The following is a 26,115-nucleotide window of genomic DNA, read 5'->3' on the forward strand; positions in this document are numbered from 1 at the left end:
ATAATGTATAAATAATAAAATTAAATTTTACACTACACGTGTTATTTGTATTCAAAAATTCTGAAATAGGTGTCTAAAACTTTTAAGATTATTGAAAATAAACTCTGGGTTATTGTGGTGCCTCCCGTATTTCATACACAATTGGCTTAGATTTCTATCCTACATAAAAAAACCTGCTTCAAATTCACCCGCAAAATAAAATTCTGTATTTTGCATGGTTAGAGTACACTGTAATTATTTCGGTACTTTAAACCTAGTCAATTTCTAATTAATCGCTGACGCTCAGCCTACCACTCTAGGGACTGGAAGAATTTCATTTCTCTCTTTCATTTATACCGGGTGAGTTTTTTAAAGTGACCCAATAGCTAACTTTTTAATTACACGACTTAGCACCACACTTAAAATGTGGTCCAAAGAAATGTAGCTCCTGAACCATTAGAGATATTGAAAAACTCTCAAAAGCAAAAATGTCTTATTTTGTAGAGTAGAATCTAAAAACAACATAAAATACAGGGTGTTCCATAAAAGATTTGAAAGTGTATTCCTGAGTGAAACTTAAAATTGAGCAAGTTCCAAATTTAAATTGTGGTGCTAAGTTGTGTAATTAAAAAGTTAGCTATTGGATCACTTTAAAAAAACTCACCCGGTATATATGTCTGTCTCTGCGCACGATATCATAACCGAAATGACTCATAGACTTGAAATTTTGCATAATGCTTCTTTTATATATATAAGGAAACACTGAGCTCGATAGAAGGTGAATGTAACTTCGTGAGATCTGGCTGAGCGTTAGCAAATATTGGTCATTTGGGTAACCATAATGGCAACGAGAAAATAGCAGAATAAATAAATATTTAAATAAGCTTAGTACAATCATATTACATCTGATTTATTGACACATGTAAATTATTCATAGGGTTCATTCTTGCGTTTTTGTTCCCTCCCAAACCTACCGGAATTTTTATTATTGAAACAATTCTACGAAACCTAACTCAATGAAAAATTACTTATATGTATAATATGGCAAGATATACTGATAAATGTAATCTGCAGACTTTAAACTTTGCACAAAGCTTTATTTCGACATAGACAAGAATGAACTCTATGATGGTGCATGTCCAATCACGGAATCTGGCTAAGCATCAGAGAAGTTTATCACTTAGAAGGTTGACATAATTTCCCTTTTGTGAATTGTGTTTTTTGAGGATGTGAAAATTCCTTCTCTGTATTTCACCACGTGGTGTGTCGTACTAATAAATTATTGACATATAAAATAAGTTTATCTGGTTTTACTTAGTTCCATGAGCAAGTTGTTTTTATTACCTCTCTTTTAATCATGCACTAAGAAGTTATCTTTAGAGTCTGTTTTCTTTACTTGTTGACGTTTCCTAATACTGAATTTAACTTTTGCATTTGTTTAAATATTGTCATTATTTATCGTCACATTTTATCTTAACTTACTATAATTTTGTTACAGATTTTTTTATTTGTCTTATTTTATCAGTTAGTCTACTGTTTTGTGAAAGTAAGTACTAGGAATTATAAAAATAATTGGTTGAGCGTCAGCAAAGTGCTTTTCCATCAAGCTTACTTTCTATGCAAGCAACATTAAGTTCCATGATGGTGCTTTAATTCCATGGGGTTTGCTGACCTTTACACAACAGTTTTAAATCATTTGGTATGGGTATTCATAATAAAAATAAAAAATCACATAGTAAATGAAGTTTTAGTTAAACTGAGTAAAATCATATGATATTGGAACATAAGACACAGTAAATACATATGTAGCCTATCAAATTGAAATGAGACATGAACGTGAAAATGTGCATGCAACCTTAGCAAAGCCTGCAAGACACAAGTATGCAGCGTTACTCTTACCGTGTTGGCTAATTGGAATGTTTTAATCGACTTGCTGTAAATATTTTTTTTATGTATCAGGAAAATTGCTGAAATGTAATACATTTACTATTTAAAATTTGTACTTTCTCTATAGAAAATGAATGTTATTTAAGCTATTTTATTCTACTCCTTAAATTTGAATAGTTTCCAATGCAGTTGGAATGTTAATATAAATCATTGAAATTTGAGGAAACTACTAAAACCACTTGTATGAATAGGGCTGATATGTGTTACATTTATCAAGATTATTAAAATAGTCTTTACTCATATCATTTTACTTTCAACGTCGATATTACTTTTATATTTGCAGTAATTAAATTAAACTTCTGAAAGTATAGAAAATTATCCTAACTATCCTAATATGTAGGTTACAGTTGTTTTAAGATAAAATAACTGCATAATACACAATTTTTACAATCTATTTGTGTAAGTATGGATTAACGTATGAGTAATGTTTTACTGTTTTTTTTCACAGAGCAAAATTAAAAATTTTTGACAATCTTTAAAATATTTATTATAACCAAAAACTGGTACGTTACATTGTAGCTACTTTTTATATTTTCAAGAAACAAAAAAATAGGCAATAATGTTATGTAAAATGGCTGTTCACACCATTACTTCAAATGTAATATGTTGGTTTAAGTGATCTTTTACAAAGAATTTTTTAAACGGATGTGAAGTTTCTAAATATTTCCAATTTAACAATCATTGTAAATGTTAAGTTAGTACTTGGATGATGATACTGCTGGACCCGGTAAACAATAACAAATTCAATTGGAAAGCCGCCAAGAGCCAAAGTCAGCCAATAAAGTTTACATTACTAAAGAAACAAATCTTGAGAGAAAACTTCATTATGATATGCTAATATACAGAGGGGACTGGGGACATATCGGAAGTCCGCATCTTTCACTAAACCAACAGAAATATAAGACCATTCAGTTATTGACTAAGATCTTCTAGATTATCTTGTTTTTCTCTACAAATAGCTGTTGTGCAATACTTCAATTGTAACTGTTAAATACAAGCTGATCCGTTTACCTGTATACATATTAAGAATTTGATTTTCATTACTGAAATTCACGCTTCCTAGAGAAAACCCACACAAATATTGACTTTATTGCGTTATTGCCTTGTTATAAATTCAACTGTTCCTCTAATAATGTAAATGAATTAAAAATCAGAAATCAAAAGTCACAAAAATCAATCACAAAAATTTACTAGAATATCAAGTTCTGCAGAACTTACAATTCAAGTCTATTTTTGTTCGCATTTCTCAAGAATAATAGGTATTCATTTACATTATATACTTACAACTATTTATATACTTATTATTCTTGAGCACTGATAAAAAAATAGACGTCAGTTTAAAGTTCAACAAAACTTTATACTATAAAGATTTTAATGTATATTTTTGTAAGTGTATCGATATTTCGTGATTGAAATTCTCTGAAAATGCATTACCACCTTAAAATATTAATAAAATAGATACAAAATAATCTTTTTTTTTTCAAAATATTGTAATTTAAACCTTTTAAGTGCAATTTTGCAAACATATACTAAGAGAAGTATTTAAAAACTAAAAAAGATGTTATTTATAAACTTTGTCCTACGCTATAATAACAATAGTACGAGATATAATTTGAAATCAATAGAAAGACTGTCCATTTGGCTTAATTATTTAATAATAATTTAAAGAGATCTCAAATAATAGTTTTAACATTCGACTTTCACAAGGTAATCTTATACTCATTCAATGTTTGAAAATATACCTCAAGCTTAAATGCATAAACAACTTATTATTTGTCTCATCCCCGGCTTACAATAATGTACCTCGTAGTATGAAAGCACTCCTTGTTTCATTGCATAATTAAGTACATAATATTTAACACTTTTTTCCATTTTCTGGCAAAAATCAAGTTACGTTTACTGTTTTTAAACTTTTCGGAGAAAATATATATATATCTTTCATTTTTATGGAATCCTAAAAACATACTTATTGGTTTTAAAATTGATAAACTGGAGAGTAAGTTGAAATGTTGCTAAATTATTTTGTCATGTTCAGAAATACCACTTATCATTATTAGATAACATTCAGAACGGAAATGTTTGAACTAGTCTAATTTTTCATTGGCAACATAACTATAATAATGATTAAATCCTAAATAAAACACCATTTTTAGTAAATATTTGATTAATTATCTTTCTTTCGCCCTTTTGTCTATCCATAATTTAATAAAACATACTTGATTTAAAATACGCTTTGTAAAAGAGAAACTATTTTACGAGTTTCCTATACAAGGTCCTATCTTAAAAGTTTTTATTTTTCTTCACAACTGACCTTGTTAAAAAGAAAAACAAATATAACGAGCCTGAATTTGCTTTTTATAAACTTGCTTCTCAGTTTCAAAAATGGTTGAAAGGACAATAATGGTCCAAAACCCATAATACTATGAAATATTATTCTTGACTATTTGATATTATAATTTCTACTATTAGTTGATAGCTACTAAGTATTTAAGAGTTTTATAACTGAATTGTGAATAAAAATATACATTACAAGGAAATAATCATTATAAATTATGAAAACATTTGATTAAAATTTCTTATTTGTGAACTAATACATCAAATAATGATATAAAGTGTAGAATTTAATATTTATTATGTGCATTTTTATGAATTATATTAAAAAGAAATTAAAAATTCTCCATCACCCAATAGTTATTAAGAAAACGCCCAAAATTTGTTAAACACATAAATAAATTGTATACACGCCGAGTAACAATTGATTATTTTGAAAACTATTCAAAAGTAAAAACCACGAAATACTATCTCGATAAAAAATCTAAGGAAAGAAAACTCGGCAGTAAGAGATAATCTCTTCAAGGATAATTGTGTTAATCTGTTAAGAGCTCAGTTGCAGAGCTCAGAAGGGAAACACGTTTTGTTCATTAAACGACAGCTACGGCTCATTGTTAACGTGACCTTCGTTCTTTCGAAAACTTCCAGTTGTGTCTAGCCTTATGAATCAGTTTATACCATCAATTTATATATATGTGTTAAACGACAGCTACGGTTGATTGTTAACGTGACCTTCGTTCTTTCTGAAATTTCCAGTTGTGTCTAGCCATATGAATCAGTTTATACCCTCAATTCCTATATATTAAACGACAGCTACGACTCATTGTTATCGTGACCTTCGTTCTTTCGGAAACTTCCAGTTGTGTCTAGCCTTATGGATAAGTTTATACCCTCAATTTCTATATATTAAACGACAGCTACGGTTGATTGTTAACGTGACCTTCGTTCTTTATGAAACTTCCAGTTGTGTCTAGCCTTATGGATCAGTTTATACCCTCAATTTCTATATATTAAACGACAGCTACGGCTCATTGTTAACGTGACCTTCGTTCTTTCGGAAACTTCCAGTTGTGTCTAGCCTTATGAATCAGTTTATACCCTCAATTTCTATATATTAAACGACAGCTACGGTTGATTGTTAACGTGACCTTCGTTCTTTCTGAAACTTCCAGTTGTGTCTAGCCTTATGAATCAGTTTATACCCTCAATTTCTATATATTAAACGACAGCTACGGCTCATTGTTAACGTGACCTTCGTTCTTTCTGAAACTTCCAGTTGTGTCTAGCCTTATGAATCAGTTTATACCCTCAATTTCTATATATTAAACGACAGCTACGGTTGATTGTTAACGTGACCTTCGTTCTCTCTGAAACTTCCAGTTGTGTCTAGCCTTATGAATCAGTTTATACCCTCAATTTCTATATATTAAACGACAGCTACGGTTGATTGTTAAAGAGACCTTTGTTCTTACAGACTTTCAGTTGCTTCTAGCCTTATGAATCAGTTTCTATCCTAAAGTTCTATATATATTTCCCACATGTGTTAATCATAATTTGATTAAATTTGATTTATTGAGTTACTCAAACGTCAAAGGCAGTTTTACTGAGAATTGAGATGCACTATTTAATATATTTGTGGATAGCAATCACTGATTTTGTCTGCATCAGCATGTAATGGTTTTACAATATATTTATTATAAGACATATGGACATCTAAAGATTTCCATGCTACTGAAAGAGTGATAATGATATACTTAAAACTTTGTTTTAAAGTTACGCCTACAATTTTGAAGGATACATTTCCATATAGCACAATTGTAAATTTAAAGCATCACAATTGTTTGAAGGCAATTCAGATATCCACAATTCGATGACAAACCTTTATGGTTAAGTTAAAAGTTATTACTAATAAGATTCAAATCTCTGTAAAATTTACTTAAATATTTAATTTTCATATTGTTTATCTAGAGTACTAAATCGAAGTTTTCTTTATTATTTCTGTTTTCAAAACGTTCAAAGTAGTAATTTTAATTTGTGCAATTACTTTTCCATTGTCTGCATCAGGAAAGAACGAATAACTGAGCTGAACGTAATATATCATTATACAGCTAAACATTAATAACACGAAAAAAGTGCGGAAGTAAATGCACAGATTGAAGATTTTTAGTTCAATAAACGTAACCAAAAGAACACTTGTTATGTGGTACTATTATAGTACGGACATAAAAAGAATATCGCAGTAGGCCTACATTTAAAAAGCCGTATTTCCTAAATACAGTACTATACAATATTTATGAATAAGAATTAATCAAATGATCTCAAAAGGTTGTTTTCTGAAATATTTCTTGAATTAATACATAAAAACATCTGCCTACTCTTATAATCTAACAGGAATTAGCATTGAGGCAGGGATAAATAATTTTCAAATACGAGTTACGGAGGTTCTCCTACTAGATGGTAGATATTCAGTATTTGTATGAAATATATTATTAGCCTCAGGCTGGAGATATTTTTGGTATGTACTCCACTCGGTTGGATTCCCTTGAAATATTTGCAGGAGAATAAATAACGGTTATTGCTATCTTACTTAATGTAAGCAATTGTGTCTTTGTTTGTTTTTGTAAAATACTTTCAAATACAGAAGTTTCAAATATCACAGTCGATTAGTATATACTAAAATACTGAAATAGTATATTAAAAAAAAAACATTCCTTACAACACAAGAAAATGTAAACACATAGGCAAGCTTGTGTTTTCGTTGAAAAAGGATAGGTCGGCAAGCATTGTGGAGTTGTGGTGGTGATATATATATTTACATTTTCTTGTTTTGTAAGGAATGTTTTTTTTTTAATATACTATTTTAGTATATACTAATCGACTGTGATATTTGAAACTTCTGTATTTGAAAGTATTTTACAAAAACAAACAAAGACACAATTGCTTACATTAAGTAAGATAGCAATAACCGTTATTTATTCTCCTGCAAATATTTCAAGGGAATCCAACCGAGTGGAGTACATACCAAAAATATCTCCAGCCTGAGGCTAATAATATATTTCATACAAATACTGAATATCTACCATCTAGTAGGAGAACCTCCGTAACTCGTATTTCAAAATTATTTATCCCTGCCTCAATGCTAATTCCTGTTAGATTATAAGAGTAGGCAGATGTTTTTATGTATTAATTCAAGAAATATTTCAGAAAACAACCTTTTATATACCTATATATATATATATATATATATATATATATATATATATATATATATATAACATATATAGCATACCAGACACATACGAATACACACATATTTTTGTATGTGATTATTTCCTCTTTGTATAGTAAAGTAAAGAAGCTGGCTAATACAACAGATAAGGTGAAAACTGCTATCTGTAACTGGTCATAGTGACTCTATTGGCTCCAATCCAAACTCCGTAGCCCCCCTCACGCGAAACTTCTATACATCCCAATGTTAGTGTTCTGAAAATTAGTTATGTTCTTGGAAAATTTCTTATGAAAATTTACATTATATAATGAGACTTTGTTAATATGAAGCTTTTTGTTAATCTGTCTGTTAGGACATTTACATATAGCCATCGTTCAGTGAAACAATAAATCAGTAACACTACGTTTCGAGATCTGCAATCTGATCTCTTCTTCAGGTAATAACTAACATAATACATAATTACAAACTAGGTTAAAATAAACAAATCATACCAAAGCGTTGTGGCACGCCTAAGTTTTATTTATTTGTTTCACTGATTATTTTGATTTATTGTTTCACTGAACGATGGCAAATGTCCGGAAAAATCATGTTTCCTTCACAATCCTTCCATCGTCAAAAATAAGCTTCAAAAAAAGAATTTACATATAACCGAACTCCGAGTTTGGTTCCTAAGGTTAGTTCATCTTAATATTGTATTATTTTTTTATACATAAGAGTATATACAAAGCCAAAGTTTTAGTAAAGCTGCCTGACACATAAGGATTTATAGGCAACCCTCCCCCAAGTTATGATACCGGCTACAAGCAATGATTGACAATAAGCAAAACAAGCAAGTTCACGTTCACCTTGAATACAGAATTACATTTTCTTTTCAACGTTCTTTTCTGTGTGTTTTCCATGTAATCTATAGGCATTGTCGAATGTATCCGTTTATTAAAAAATAATTCCTACACATTTATATGAATTGGCACTCCACAACCACATGCTTCACTCAAAAACTTGCCATAGAAATAAGGTGTTAAGCTATTAAATCATTACAATCACTATTAGCTCATAATAAAATTGGTGATAACTTTGTTTAATGTGCTTGAAACGTGTCATATACAGTTGCACTTATACCAACGCCTTTGCAGAAAACTAGATTTCTATAAATAATTAAACCATTACAGCTTTTATCACCTTCACTTCAATCGTTGTATAGAGTTTATGTATTAAATTAAATAAAACATACATTTCAACTTAAAGGTTTTAGACTTCATCAGATTACTTTTCAAATTGTAAATAGAGCTATGCATTCCACGCTTCTTATATTTGATAGCATGCCGGATTATTTCAAACTCTTTTGCAATTTGTAACAAATATTTTTATGTGTACATGTACATTTATGTAGTTATGTTTGCATTTTATTCGTTTAGATCATACTACGTTGTTACCTTCAAAGATAACTTAAATAAGACATATTAATATATTGAAAATTAACTTTTACATTTTCCAGGCCCATTACTCTAATGGTGAACTATTCTACAGCACAATAGGTATTCATCCTAGCGTGTAAAGAAGAGTTTAAAATACGTGGCAACAATCCTATTTGATTTCAATTTTTTATATGAATAAATATGTATAAAGTTTTAGTAACAAAATGAGTTACGCACAAATATAATTTTAATGTTCTCTGATACTCAAGCACCAAGATTTCGTCAAAATTTAAAATACTACTGCAATTGACATTTGCAAACATTCACCAAGGACGAGTCATACAATTCGGCATCCAACTAGTATTGTTTTAAACGTATAAATATCACAATACTGTTCATGATAACACGCTTCCTGCTTTTTGCACAGAGAATATCCCAGAATATAAATGAAACGTTCAATAAATGAAAATGACAAAGGCCCGGATATTGGAAAGGTTACGCTCGTCAACAATTCATAATTTGAACACGCGATAACATTGGCATCATTAAAAAAGACAATCAGTGCAACGAATGGTTCTGTTGCAGGAAACGATTGAAAAGGCCGGGTCGAAGTAACTTTAGCGATTATATTTAATCAGTGCCGCTGTGCCGCCACAATTCATCAATATCCAAGGCCTTTCAAATTACACAATGTGACAAAAAATACAATCAATCACTCTGCATCGATGATGTTTCCGAATTGAAGGTGCAGTGTCCAATTTCATTATGACGTATCGGGTATTGTATTAGGCTAATCTAATTACGGTCGACACCAGAACCAGCGCGGGATTATTGGCATAGTTAATAGCAAGTATCCTACAATTCAAACCGATAATACTAGTTTCTCAGTGGTACTACTAGTTTTGGAATATAGGATTGAACACAAACTATTTTCTGAAGTATTTGATTGATTCATTAAAACATTTCCTATGCAGTCTTTGGCTGAGCATATAACTCAGGGGCATAATTTTCTGCCTTTATATGTGTAAGTCAGTCTGTATGATATCTATCGAACGAATTATCTGTAAACTTGAAATTTTTGCACCACAATTAATTTTTTTCTATACACGCAAAATCGAGTTCAATGTTGGTAATATACGTGCTACTTCTCCAAAGAATATTTTGAAAACGTTTTGAACTGTAGATTTGTAATTTACCGTTAATATTTTTTACATATTTAAGATAAAGTTTAAAGTTAATATATGTCCCTCTCGTTAGTGAAGCCTAAGTTTCTGAAGTTTTTCTCGTGAACGAAATAAGGTATAGCCTTGAAATTCTTCCTTAAAATAAATACCTACAACGACAAGATAGAGTGCGATGATGATGGATAATCCCTCATGAAATCTGTCACCTAGGACACCTCGAGATTTAAATGACCTATATATTTAAATTTTCGTTTGAAACTTCAGCGAAGATTGTTACGCTATGTGACACGTGGTGTACTCCTACTGATATTGTTATGAATGAAAATTGCACTAAACAATACACTCGAACGCTTCATTGTATATTTCCTCAGGGTACGTTACCACGTTCTCAATATCTTGTGTTTTGTTATTCAAGAAACATATTAAAATACTAGCTGTTTCCCGCGGCTTCGCACGCTTTTCGTAAGTTTTGCCCGCGTATGAGCATTTCTGGTTGAAGTAAATTATATTTCCAACCCCGATGTAGATTTTACCTTGATGTCACGATCAAGAAAATATGTCAAAAATGTATTGTACATGCATAATGTATTTTATTACAAAGTGGTCTACCACTCAACCTTTTAAGTTCAACCAAAAATTTAGTTTAGACAATTATACATCATAACTTAGCGCCTTCAAATAGTGTTTCACTGTTTAATATACGTATCTATCTCGTAATTGCAGGTTATAATGTGCAGGCGCTTTGAAAACTTTTCTTCATTTTATTCGTTTATATTCACGACATAAGCGAATAATTCAGATAATAACTATCCTATCTTCTAAGTTAGACTAAATTACGGATACATGTGAAATTTGATTGAAATTGGTTCAGTCGTTTTGGAGTTTATTGGCAACATACATCGTGACTCAAGATTTTTATATATATATAAGATATTTCGATTCAACTGTATGTATTTTGCCCAAAAGTTTCAAAATGGCTTAGTTTTTATTTTCAACTGCACTTACCTAAATCAATTAGAGTATATTTTGTGAGAATACATACATTACAAAACATTTGAGCATTTATCTCACAAAGTTTGTCCGTTAACCAGTACGCACTGTAGTAAACGTACGTTGACTTTTCCGACTTACCTTTAAGAGGCACGTTTACGCACAAGTCCTGAATAACGCACATAACGTGTTTTAGAGACTTTCATCGGTCCTCATATCTTCAGTGCGTGCCAATACAAAATTACCAACAATACTTAATTTTCCTCACTAGCCTTTTCTTCATTGTTTAGTAAAATGTCCTCTGAGTTCGTCTTACGTAAAGATTTTGTTCTGGTTTGAATATCATTTCAAAGCTTTTTTAACACATTTTTTGTTTGGATTGAGTGGAGTATTTATTTCTGAATTTTTAAAAAGGTTGGGTTACTACGTGCATGGTTTTTGTTTCTACGACGAATTAGTGTCCAGCGACGATATGGTGAATTAACTGTTACCATCGGTAATTAAACCTAACAGTGCCTGAGTGCCTGCAGACTAAGAGGAACATATAGGCAGTGTCAAGTAGTATGATACATTGGTATTTCAGGGGTTAAAATATAGAGATGGCACATATTTGTGATGTCTTCATCTCATTACAGTATCACAAAAAATAGGTTAGGAAAGCAGAATTTTATATTGATCTGCCTCCTACACGGGGGGGGGGGGGGAGAAATAGATGGACGAACTGCCTGACTTACTTTTTTAGCAACTAGTTAAAAACACGTTGGATTTGATCACCTCAGCGTGGGTGGAAACCTGATGAGTTACTGAATATATTTTATTTCTGTTTTTGTATTTATAATACGACATAGGTTGACGACCGTGACGACTCAACAATGTAGCGCGAGATGACATAACCGGATGATTGATGACCGCGCCGTCAAACGCAGAGGCTCGCATATGGCAACATCAATCAGACACATTGTGCTGTATGAATGTCGCTCGGCGCGCAGCCACGCTTGCTGATGAATTGTTTGACGACAAATTGATTGATCAGTGCTAATCGACAAGTCAGTCCGGACAGCGCGTTACTACTACAAATAGAGGCTGTGTTTTACACGGTTTTACCAAAATCTGTTTAGGTTTTAATAGCAACAGACTTCTGAACACATTCAAAGGTATAGGGAACAGATCTTTTCATTAAATAAGATATTTTTTACTGATATACTATAACAATGTTGACATTCATTTACACTCACGAATAAGATCAATTCATTACGTGCGAGAATATATTACATTTCATTGGTTAAAACACAATAAGGCGGTTAATAAAACAGAAAAACGAGAGAGATGTATAGGAATAACTAACACCAGTTTAAAAAGCTAAATAATCCTCAGTATTCACGCTGCATTAAGAGGAAGGAGAACTGGAGCTAAGCTCAACATTCATATTAAATCAACCATTCCCACCCTGGCTACATCGTGTGTAGAAAACTCGGTTGCTCCACCCTGCTTAGAGATCGTGGTACACCAATTGTGCACCTGATGAGACAATGAGAATACAAATTCACCTAGATTACACTATATTTTACAGTTAGTAATTTAGGCGTCTCTGATTTCAAAACTATGTAAATTGTCCATTTTGAGATTCTCCATCGTCGAGTTTTTATAAATCTCTTCCGACCAACGTGACTAAATTCCAGGAGCCAAGTCTGTAACAGCATCAAATTCCAGACATCGCATTAAGAGGAAGGTGAACTGGAGCTAAACTCAAAATTCATATTAAATCAACTATTCCAAAAATGGCTACGTCGTGTGTAGAAATCTCGGTTTCTCCACCGTGCTTAGTGATACTGTCGGCATTGAGTGCACTCAATTTTACACCTGACGAGACAATGAGAATACCAACACGCCTAGACTACACAATATTTTATATCTTGTAATCTAGATGTCTCTCATGTCGAAACGATGTAAATAGTTCGTTTTGAGCTTCTCCGTCGTCGAGTTTTATTGATCTCTTCAGACCAACGTGACTAAATTCCAGGATCCAAGACTGTAACAACGGCATCACATTCCAGACGTCGCATTAAGAGGTGAACTATAGCTAAACTAGGGTGACCAAACGTCCCGGAAAACCGGGATTGTCCCGGTTTTTAATCATGTTATGCGATGTCCCGAAAAATGTTATCGGGACGCCCAAAAGTCCCGGAATAAATATCCTTTTCTGCAAGGCCGATCATTACCCTCCACATCAAGCTGTATTGAGTAATGTATAATGTAATATTTAAACTTGAGAACTATACTATTTAGCTATTTTTACCATTACATACCTACCATGATATATAGTCAATGTTATGTAATAATCATGATGTTGTCAATTATTGTAATATCTATTATATACTATCATTTGATAACAAGTTAAATTTTGAACATTGCTATATGAACATAGAGTCTTGGAAGTTCATGAAACATTGTTTTGTGTGAATCTAATTAATTGATTGTAATTAAAGACATAAACTATGAATCAAGTAGTTCTTATTAAGAATAATTCTTATCCAGGAAACAACTTACCACTTGGCTAGTATGCAGCCTGGTGATGATGGGGTGGGAGGAAATGGTACATAATTCGAAGCCAAGGCCGTACCCGGGAGGGGTTCAGAAGGGTTAAAAGTCTTTCCCTACTTAAAATTAAAAGGTTATAGCTTTCAACGTTCAAATTCTTTGGTCAAGTGGTCAGATGTGATATGTTAATACAAAAACATTTAAATGACTTAAAAATCCTTTACTTTTTTGTCAAAATTCTTGAGCCAACCCATAGTTTTTTGATGCTAAACTCCGGTTGATCAAGAGTTAAAATCGGCCTAAAAATGCGTAATTTTACACTTAAATTTTGGACCCCCCTGCTTAATGGGGGGCTCCGTACCCCCCAGGCCCCCTGGTGCTCAACCCCCACTGGAGCTGTCCCGGTTTCTTCTGTGAATGATTTGGTCACCCTAAGCTAAACTCAACACTCACCATCATTAAGATACTCAAGAAGAACCAAACATGACCTTTTACTTCCTAAAATGATGTCGTTTTCTGTCCTTCCGTGCGATAACTTTCAACAGACAGCCTTGGTACACAGGTTCATTTTAGGGAATGGGAGAATTCTACTGATTTTGGGATCAAAAGATTTTAAAAAAATCTTAACAAACTACTTGTAAATTTTTTCCTGATTTACACATGACAGTAACAAGACAACATACTGAACAAATAAATGTAAATTAAGTACACTGTGAAATGTAATCATACATAGTTACCTAGATGATGAGTTACAAAAGTTACTTTGTTGGATTTGTTGATTTTATGAAAAGGTAATAAACAGATTGCTAGTCTAATAATTATAGTCAGTTCGGTAAAAATTTCGTTACATTCTGTACGGTCCTTACGTGATATAACTTTGAAACGCTTTTGTAGTTGACAGAAAAATCCAGCAGCAGACACTTGAAGGTCGACTAGCAATGATGGGATATGTTAATTTTTCTGTACATAAATAGTATAATATCATTTTTTATGTACAACGCAATTAGATTTAGATACCAGTATTATCCTCCCAGGCTTCTCATACTGTACGTGTCTTCAACATCTAGCTGTATTCATTAATCCAAATGGTAAGTCCTTGAAATAAGTCATGACGTAGAGGTATGACGTACTTTTACGGATATTGTAGCGCCATTTTTAACCTCAAAATCACTTAAATATAATTTTATCAGTATTTATTCGCTTCTTTTATAAATGAAGTTTGTTTAAAAATAGAAGCCTTTTTTTTTTTTTTTATTAATAAATATACGGATATTTCACTTTAAAGACTGTTATTATAGTAGCCTTTTATTCTTTTTGTTTTTAATAGACGTATTCTTATATCTTAGGCTTACGAGACTGATGAAATGGCTACGACATTTCTGGTTCACACGACATAACATAGACTAATTACTGAACATACTGACATATTCTGCCCAGCTTCTATTTAACAAAAAGCAAACAGGAATATATGACAGTGATAATGTTACTAAATCTACTAATTATTTGTTATGTAAGACCATATTTCTTGTTCAAAATCTATTCGTTATTCGGTTGGACTTAATTAAAAAGTGGAACAAGTTTTGTGCGAAGTGTAGTAATGAAAATTAAACTCCTTGTAAATGGTTGCGAGTTGCTGAATACATTATTGTGTTAGTTATTGAATAGTCATATTACCTCTGCCTTGGTATTTTGTAAATACAGAGTGTAATTTCTTATCTTTACCAAACATATATAACTACACCACATCATACAGCAAAGAAACTCAATCAGATAGGCAATCATCTCTATTCCTTGTCGCAGAACATCAAAGTGGCGTACACTCCAGAGTCTGAGATTATCTCTTTTACCCAAAGCCCACTGGGATTTTATAGCATCTTGTGACAATCGCTTTAAGATGGGAATTTATATTTAAAACAGACCAAGTATTTTAATAAATAAATGTTTTGGGGTCCTGTATAACATATGTAAATAGAATTGTACAGCACAACGCTATAGTAAGGTGGTTAAAACAGATTTGGTTGGAATAACATTTTGAATTCTTTAAGGAAATTGCATTATTCGAGCCCAGTACATTTCAGGAAATATGAGGACAAGAGGACTTAAACATATACTGATATAATTTTACGATGAGGGGTAAATATTCTATGTAGAATTAAAAGAATTTTAAAGTCGGTTGTAAACAAGAATATTACGTTTTTACAGTGTGTACATGAAAGATGACTGGAGGGGTTGAAATGTTTTTTTATTTATAAAGAAATGTTATTTTCTTAACACAAATTATTAAAACATAAGTATTCACTCCCTGAAGCTATAAATCATGTATTCCCAATAAATAAATCTTCAGTCGATTTTATTTGAGCCTAATTACAGAATTTCCTAAATGTCCACATAAATGACAGTAACTGCATTTTACAATTTTATTATCTTTTTCGACCTTGAGATAATTTATCTTAAAAGGCTACCAATAAAAATTATTTTCCCAGACAAATATCTATTGCATCCTCTTAAAGTTAGTCAGATTTACATTTCCCTAATTTACTCGAAGTTAAATTACGAACCGTTTTATGACACCAACCTTAGTTTTACAAGAATAAGGCGAAGTTATCAGCTAGAAAAATACATTTTTGTGCATAAAAACTATTCCTAGTTTTATTTAATAGAATTGAATAGATTATGGCATAAAAATGGTGTGACAAAAACGTAGAACTGTTATTTCGTCTGTTCGTACTGTTATTTCGGATTATTTCGAAAACAATGGCGCCAGCAAATTTCAACCTATTACTTTTATATCTAAAAATAAATTGAAGAAGTTAAAGTTAACGTTTTATACTCAGTTATGTTTCAAGACTTACCTTTCCATCCGGGCTGCATACTTTGATCCCTGTAAGTGATATCACCAGCAGGACAGGCTTGGATCGGGAACAGCCCTAAAACACAATCACTATTAATTACCACAACACCCCTTCCTCAAAGAAGTATTAATACTTTACACTTTATTATGCCCTTCTGTAGATGTAATCTAATAGAATGTTTTGATTTTGTGCTGATTTTGCAAGCCCTAGACTCGGTCACTTTTTTGATGTGCAATTAGAATTCATTAATCATGTACCTGTTATCATTAAACATAGTGCCCGGCCGGTGGCGTGATGAAATTCTGGCTTCCATCAATAGTCCTATTTTCCATTAGTGGTCTTCTTGGCTTCAACAACGTTACGGGAAGTGGCTTCTAATTCAACAGCATACTCCATTGATTTTATTTTCATCAACCTTTCTGTATTATTGTTCTATCTGTGGAAGCGAGCACATTGTATAACCAATCATTTTCATGCTGGTCGTATGGAAACAATGACGGCAACGAGAACAAAGTAGAGTAAATACATTTGTAAATAAACTGAATATAATCTTGAGAGACTTTAAAATGATACACATTAACACACGTTTCATAAATGCGCTAACGCATATAACAAAATCTTTTGGTGGTTGGATGTGTAGAATAGAGTAGAAAATGTGCACAGCTTTTATACTTAAACACGGCTATGAAATTCAAATTTATGAACAAAAATTTTAATATATAGTGTTGCAAGGTTTCTCTAGAAAATCCTCATCTACAGACCCTAATTTGTGCATGAAAGTTCATTTATACAGTATACAAGAATGAGATGTATCATGGCGCATGTCCAACCATAGAACTTAGCTGAGCGTCATTGAAGTTATCATGAAGTAGGGTGGCACAATTTCTTTTTTGTCAGCAAGGGTGTGTACAAGTTTTCTTAGAAAATGATTGTGTGTATGTGTGTTTTTAAAGAAGGGGCATCTCAAGAATAGAATGAGCTATGACTTGAAATAATGCGTGCAAACTCAGCAAAGTCTGTTACGCAAAATTCGAATAAGATTTCATTACATCATTTAGTGTAATCATATTATTATTATACCAGTGTCCCTAAGAAGCAAATTGGCTGTAAAGTCAGAATTGTTCCATGTGTGGTTTGAATAAATGCTGCAATGTACTGCACCACAATGGTAACGGTGGTACACCAGAACGTGTTGTGCAAGTGATAGTGTGGGGGTGGTCGCGGTGAGGGGTTGAGGAAGGGTGAGGAGGGGGAGCCGCATATCACTAGAGGCATACATGGCATGCAGTAGTGGGCAGCTCATGTCAACATTTTAATCTCGGCCGGCAACAATGAACTACCCCTACAATATCTACGTCGGCTGTAATTACACCCCTCCCCCGCCCCACCCCTCACACTACAATCTACCACATAGTGCGATCACTTCCCACAAAGCTATTCCCTTGTCTAATTCCTATCCGGCTTACTTTTGTTATAAGCCTTCCAATCGGCACTGCTTTATTCCTATTGTTTACCGCATGTTTTTGCGCACGCCTTTTTGAGTCTTTTATACCTACTCGCACGGCACAGAATCGCACCACCTGTTGATCCATTGGTACTTTATGTTAAATAATATTTTTGGTAAAAGATAAAATTATTATATAAAACAAGAAAATAATTATTTGTATTTTTACTATTGTATAGATAAAGAATAACACTGGATATTTATAGTTATGTGTTCTAATTGCGGACTTATAATCAGTCTTAATGGACAGACAATAAAGTCGTCAAATTGATTTGTATCAAACTCGTTATATAGGTGTAGCCTACTATAACAAACTTTCTTCCTATATGTGATATGTACCACTGACATTAAGGATTTATTTTAAAATAAATTTTAAACAAATAATTGACTGACCAATGGCAAAGTGAAGCGGGAGTACAACGGTTATCGCAAATTCATGAAGTTCTTGCAAGCAACTCGCCTGCCCGACTGATGGTGTGGTTCAAATGTCACCTTTAAGGTGGTTTGTTCCAAAGATGAAGTGTCAGAGAGGGCTTATAAGCCCTAACTTTGCCTGTTAAAATAAAACATTCTTTTCCTTGACCTTATTTTACTAATTTTTAAATAAAAAGTAGAATATTTATTCAAAATAAAATATTAATGAATCTCTTTATCAAGAATTATAATTTCATTGACAAACCATTCATTATTTACACGACCTAATGATATACTAGGTTCGAGTGTAACTTCTATAAAAAAATAGATCTCGAATACTAATTAAGCGACAAGAACCCTGAGGGCCGTAAACAATTTCAAATCTTCTTTATCGGTAACGGTAAAACCTGCTTTATTAAATCAATGTCTTTAAGTTGCATAGTAAAAATACCCTTTCACATGACTGAAGAAATTTGAACTATATCTCTTGTGCTTTAAACCAATCGGTTACGAAACGTAGAAAACTATCGTAAAATCCCTTAGAAGGATCTTAGAATTTCCAATGAAGCAAATTAATAATAAATAGCGTATTACAGACAATATCGACAATACAAATGATGTCGCCGGAGGGTGAGGATTTCGTGATGAAACTTTCAAATAAATAATGGCTAATCGAGGATAGACGTGCTACACTCAAGTCCCGTAAATATTATATGATCTGAGGCTTAGGTGGAGGCATACTTAGGTTTACCAGACTGGTAAGCTTTTATACCGTGCACTGTGCTCTCATCACATACTTTACCCCAAGCTCATACTTTTGGTTACTGAGAACAGATGGCGTATGCAATGTAAACAATGTTACCATATTTCAACAATCAATAATATATTCATTACAAATTGTTTGATATAGTTTAGATCCTTTATACAAACATTATTTCTTATATATAGCCTTCCAATAAAACAATCTGTTAACTTACTGACTGCTTATTAGTCAGCAAGTTATGTTCTTACTAGGTAGCCTCTAACTATAGTGTAAAAGGTAACATTGTAATTCTGGATTTATACCCGTACATTCTGTCTCGTTTATTTTGATTTCTTTTGAGGAAATACTTGAATTACATTTATATGCATAAAAACGTAAAAAATACATATTTAGTATTATTTACAAATATTTCTAATTATTTAGTTTTGGAATTATCATATATAATTAATTTTAATAGCGTTGAAGTAGTGAATAGTTAGTACATTAACTATTTCACTTCAATAACATACTAAAACCTTGCTTTTACTGTTGGATATAGTTACTTTTTGTTAAATTATCACAGTATGGTTTTTTTTTAATTAAAAATAAGATGTTCTCACGGTAAGAAAATTTTAGCATAGGGAGAGTCCAAGCATCCGGTATTTAACCGCAAAACAAGTTTTATTTCTAAAGCATGATAAATTTATATATGTTTATGATGTTTAAACTTATAATAATTTCAAGAGACACATGCAAAAATTAAATTCTTTCTTCACTTACAAAGTGTCCTCACCTTAATTCTATTTTAATCACTCCTCTTCATCATTTCTGCCCCAGCATTTCTGAACCCATAAGTGTGTATCAAATATGTAAAGGAAACCGGATTTTTCCGGACATTTTCAATCGTTCAGTGATTCAAAAAAATCAGTAACACAATCCTGTTTCCTTCACAATACTTTCATCGTAAAACAAACTTCAAACAAAGAATCGAATATGTAGTTCTGGCAAATATTACAAGGCAGGAGTATGCCACACCCAAGTCTCGCTTAACAGGCTTCACTGAGGTTGCATGCAAAATTTCAAGTCTATAGTTAAAGGCTATATGTTTTACTACATGATAAAATATCATTTGCTTGTGCGCAGTTTCTTCAGAAATTTATTCAGTCAGCGACAGAATCTGTTGCCAGCTGCCATCATGGTGACGCATAAGACCAATGTAAAAGTGTTCACTAACGCTCAGCCAAATCTGATGGAGTGACATATGCACCACCATAGAATTCCATGTTACGTACATATTTCGTGCTGGTAGACATAGAGACAAAAATAACGTTTTTTACTCATCTTTAGTGAAATGCTTCGCTAACGCTCAGCCAATAATATTACCTGGATCTGTCTATAGTAAAAGCTAAATAGTTACGTATCACAGGCTACTAATAAGGGTTAACAATATCATATTGCTATTGCTTCGTATTAGTTTCGATGCCACCAGGTTCCTACCAAGTAGACGTGTATGAGCTGCCAAGGTTGGCAAATAAAGGGCGTTGGCTTCAAATAGTAAATAGCACTATGCTAGACCGACGGCCGGTATAAATGCAGGCCATGACTGCGACTCTGTTATTTTTATGTTGATGCACTTATACAGAAACACAAGGGCACTACTATTTACGTAACGAGAGTTGTAGCGAAAGGCGTACAAGCAGAATCAACGATATCGTCTACATTTTTAATCAGATGATATGGAATAAATGATGAGCTCTGTTGGAACACTTTCAGCCTTCTCTCTCTGTCAGCTAATTGCATCTACAAACAAAGTGGCTCTCCTTAAAAATTTCAGAACATGTTTTATTTTTATAGACAGTTTACTTTTTTATATTTAAAATAATTGGTTATTGCAATTTCGTCTTGGATTCTAAAATATATACAAGTTTAACAACAACTGTACCTTGGTATTAGTGAATGTAATATGGTACACCAAACTTGTTATGCGGGGAAGCTTAAGTATTATATAATTATTGTATTTATTTAAGTTAAATTCACATAATAGAAAATTATAAGATTAAAAAACACGTACGGGTAAATAGACGTATATTATAAATAAATATGAACCCTAAAATGTGTTCTAAGTGGTAATTTCGAAAACGGCTGGATCAATTCGGCTAGTTTCTTTTTTCTAATATTTTTTAAAATCCGATAGTTTTATAAGAATAGAAATATAAGGAAAGATACCTGGAATATTCTGGAGTTCTGAAAAAAAAAACTTTTTTATTTAATTTTCCAAATTCAACTGACACTAAACAGCTGTTGACACTTTCAGAAGAAGTTCCGCAAAGTAAATGAAAAGTGTGAGAAATAGATTAGGAAGTACACTCGCCTGTGAAATGAGAGGAAAGATTAACTGAGTCGTTGCAGAAGGTAAAATTGTGGTTGTTAAAAGAGACCTAAAAAATAAAACTACACCAGTTTCGATAAAAATGTTTCCTCGCCATCAGATAACACTATTGATTACCGGGCTCTAGGTAATTATGTGTGCTAAACGTTTGGACTATATTGACTAACTAAAAAAGTGTTACACTCACTTTTATCACCAAGAAAGTCTTTTTAGGAGATGTTTCCGGATTTTTAAGCTTTCCTGATTATGTTAAAAAGTGCTAATTTTTCAAGTGTTGCATTCAGAACCCTTTAGAAGAATTTAATCTTTTTTAAGTTCTGCTGGAACCTTAGCCAACGGAAAGACCGGTGAGGTATAAGGATGAACTGACCCTCATATTGTTGTACAGTTTTATTATTTGACTAATATAAAACAATTGTCTTCCCCAGAATTCTGTCAAGTCCAGTAATTCTTGTTTGTCTCACTAGAATGACATTGTCCCCGACAGTAAAGCAGATAGGAGTGCGCTGTGCGGAGACGGTGGTACATGACTCTTGTCTAAGAAGCAGCAATAATGAGGACAAGAAAGGGATAAGGCTTGTTATATTACTGCAGTTACCATGTCTAGTAATTCTTGTTTGTCTCACTAGAATGACATTGTCCCCGGCAGTAAAGCAGATAGGAGTGCGCTGTGCGGAGACGGTGGTACATGACTCTTGTCTAAGAAGCAGCAATAATGAGGACAAGAAAGGGATAAGGCTTGTTATATTACTGCAGTTACCATGTCTAGTAATTATTGTTTGTCTCACTAGAATGACATTGTTCCCGGCAGTAAAGCAGATAGGAGTGCGCTGTGCGGAGACGGTGGTACATGACTCTTGTCTAAGAAGCAGCAATAATGAGGACAAGAAAGGGATAAGGATTGTTATATTACTGCAGTTACCATGTCTAGTAATTATTGTTTGTCTCACTAGAATGACATTGTTCCCGGCAGTAAAGCAGATAGGAGTGCGCCGTGCGGAGGCGGTGGTACATGACTCTTGTCTAAGAAGCAGCAATAATGAGGACAAGAAAGGGATAAGCATTGTTATATTACTGCAGTTACCATGTCTAGTAATTCTTGTTTGTCTCACTAGAATGACATTGTTCCCGGCAATAAAGCAGATAGGAGTGGTCTGTGCAGAGGCGGTGGTACATGACTCTTGTCTAAGAAGCAGCAATAATGAGGACAAGAAAGGGATAAGCATTGTTATATTACTGCAGTTACCATGTCTAGTAATTCTTGTTTGTCTCACTAGAATGACATTGTTCCCGGCAATAAAGCAGATAGGAGTGCGCTGTGCAGAGGCGGTGGTACATGACTCTTGTCTAAGAAGCAGCTATAATGAGGACAAGAAAGGGATAAGGATTGTTACATTACTGCAGTTACCATGTCTAGCAATTATTGTTTGTCTCACTAGAATGACATTGTTCCCGGCAGTAAAGCAGATAGGAGTGGGCTGTGCAGAGGCGGTGGTACATGACTCTTGTCTAAGAAGCAGCAATAATGAGGACAAGAAAGGGATAAGGATTGTTACATTACTGCAGTTACCATGTCTAGCAATTATTGTTTGTCTCACTAGAATGACATTGTTCCCGGCAGTAAAGCAGATAGGAGTGGGCTGTGCAGAGGCGGTGGTACATGACTCTTGTCTAAGAAGCAGCAATAATGAGGACAAGAAAGGGATAAGGATTGTTATATTACTGCAGTTACCATGTCTAGCAATTATTGTTTGTCTCACTAGAATGACATTGTTCCCGGCAGTAAAGCAGATAGGAGTGCGCCGTGCGGAGGTGACTCTTGTCTAAGAAGCAGCTATAATGAGGACAAGAAAGGGATAAGGATTGTTATATTACTGCAGTTACCATGTCTAGCAATTATTGTTTGTCTCACTAGAATGACATTGTTCCCGGCAGTAAAGCAGATAGGAGTGCGCCGTGCGGAGACGGTGGTACATGACTCTTGTCTAAGAAGCAGCAATAATGAGGACAAGAAAGGGATAAGGATTGTTATATTACTGCAGTTACCATGTCTAGTAATTATTGTTTGTCTCACTAGAATGACATTGTCCCCGGCAGTAAAGCAGATAGGAGTGCGCCGTGCGGAGACGGTGGTACATGACTCTTGTCTAAGAAGCAGCAATAATGAGGACAAGAAAGGGATAAGGATTGTTATATTACTGCAGTTACCATGTCTAGCAATTATTGTTTGTCTCACTAGAATGACATTGTTCCCGGCAGTAAAGCAGATAGGAGTGCGCCGTGCGGAGGCGGTGGTACATGACTCTTGTCTAAGAAGCACCTATAATGAGGACAAGAAAGGGATAAGGATTGTTATATTACTGCAGTTACCATGTCTAGCAATTATTGTTTGTCTCACTAGAATGACATTGTTCCCGGCAGTAAAGCAGATAGGAGTGCGCCGTGCGGAGGCGGTGGTACATGACTCTTGTCTAAGAAGCAGCTATAATGAGGACAAGAAAGGGATAAGGATTGTTACATTAATGCAGTTATCATGTCTAGCAATTATTGTTTGTCTCACTAGAATGACATTGTTCCCGGCAGTAAAGCAGATAGGAGTGGGCTGTGCAGAGGCGGTGGTACATGACTCTTGTCTAAGAAGCAGCAATAATGAGGACAAGAATGGAATAAGGATTGTTATATTACTGCAGTTACCATGTCTAGCAACTATTGTTTGTCTCACTAGAATGACATTGTTCCCGGCAGTAAAGCAGATAGGAGTGCGCCGTGCGGAGGTGACTCTTGTCTAAGAAGCAGCTATAATGAGGACAAGAAAGGGATAAGGATTGTTACATTACTGCAGTTACCATGTCTAGCAATTATTTTTTGTCTCACTAGAATGACATTGTTCCCGGCAGTAAAGCAGATAGGAGTGGGCTGTGCAGAGGCGGTGGTACATGACTCTTGTCTAAGAAGCAGCAATAATGAGGACAAGAAAGGGATAAGGATTGTTACATTACTGCAGTTACCATGTCTAGCAATTATTGTTTGTCTCACTAGAATGACATTGTTCCCGGCAATAAAGCAGATAGGAGTGGTCTGTGCAGAGGCGGTGGTACATGACTCTTGTCTAAGAAGCAGCAATAATGAGGACAAGAAAGGGATAAGCATTGTTATATTACTGCAGTTACCATGTCTAGTAATTCTTGTTTGTCTCACTAGAATGACATTGTTCCCGGCAGTAAAGCAGATAGGAGTGCGCTGTGCGGAGACGGTGGTACATGACTCTTGTCTAAGAAGCAGCAATAATGAGGACAAGAAAGGGATAAGGATTGTTATATTACTGCAGTTACCATGTCTAGTAATTCTTGTTTGTCTCACTAGAATGACATTGTTCCCGGCAGTAAAGCAGATAGGAGTGCGCCGTGCGGAGGTGACTCTTGTCTAAGAAGCAGCTATAATGAGGACAAGAAAGGGATAAGGATTGTTATATTACTGCAGTTACCATGTCTAGCAATTATTGTTTGTCTCACTAGAATGACATTGTTCCCGGCAGTAAAGCAGATAGGAGTGCGCCGTGCGGAGGCGGTGGTACATGACTCTTGTCTAAGAAGCAGCAATAATGAGGACAAGAAAGGGATAAGGATTGTTATATTACTGCAGTTACCATGTCTAGCAATTATTGTTTGTCTCACTAGAATGACATTGTTCCCGGCAGTAAAGCAGATAGGAGTGCGCCGTGCGGAGGCGGTGGTACATGACTCTTGTCTAAGAAGCAGCTATAATGAGGACAAGAAAGGGATAAGGATTGTTATATTACTGCAGTTACCATGTCTAGCAATTATTGTTTGTCTCACTAGAATGACATTGTTCCCGGCAGTAAAGCAGATAGGAGTGCGCCGTGCGGAGGCGGTGGTACATGACTCTTGTCTAAGAAGCAGCTATAATGAGGACAAGAAAGGGATAAGGATTGTTATATTACTGCAGTTACCATGTCTAGCAATTATTGTTTGTCTCACTAGAATGACATTGTTCCCGGCAGTAAAGCAGATAGGAGTGCGCCGTGCGGAGGCGGTGGTACATGACTCTTGTCTAAGAAGCAGCTATAATGAGGACAAGAAAGGGATAAGGATTGTTACATTACTGCAGTTACCATGTCTAGCAATTATTGTTTGTCTCACTAGAATGACATTGTTCCCGGCAGTAAAGCAGATAGGAGTGGGCTGTGCAGAGGCGGTGGTACATGACTCTTGTCTAAGAAGCAGCAATAATGAGGACAAGAATGGGATAAGGATTGTTATATTACTGCAGTTACCATGTCTAGCAATTATTGTTTGTCTCACTAGAATGACATTGTTCCCGGCAGTAAAGCAGATAGGAGTGGGCTGTGCAGAGACGGTGGTACATGACTCTTGTCTAAGAAGCAGCAATAATGAGGACAAGAAAGGGATAAGGCTTGTTATATTACTGCAGTTACCATGGCAACAGGTTACCTGGACAACGGCGTCGGGACGCTCCACATTCACCGGCACTGTCATGTCCTGTTCACTCGAAAGTAAAAACAGCTCTGACAGTGATAGTTCTTATGTCTTTTACTGACAGTTTCAATTTTTTGACTGATC

General features: G+C 34.0%; 1 protein-coding gene across 2 annotated transcripts in view; it reads right to left on the minus strand.

Annotated features, from left to right (window-relative positions):
- The window catches only part of LOC124361803 (tensin-1-like), an 887,387-nt gene that overhangs the window by 427,720 nt on the left and 433,552 nt on the right, over positions 1-26,115 (minus strand). For both annotated transcript variants that reach the window (XM_046815784.1, XM_046815783.1), the window contains exon 3: positions 16,466-16,540. In XM_046815784.1, coding sequence (XP_046671740.1) covers positions 16,466-16,540 — 75 coding nt within the window. The remainder of the gene's footprint in view (positions 1-16,465; positions 16,541-26,115) is intronic.

The sequence above is a fragment of the Homalodisca vitripennis genome, chromosome 5 (genome assembly GCF_021130785.1).
Source record: "Homalodisca vitripennis isolate AUS2020 chromosome 5, UT_GWSS_2.1, whole genome shotgun sequence".
In the NCBI taxonomy this organism is placed as follows: Eukaryota; Metazoa; Arthropoda; class Insecta; order Hemiptera; family Cicadellidae; genus Homalodisca; species Homalodisca vitripennis.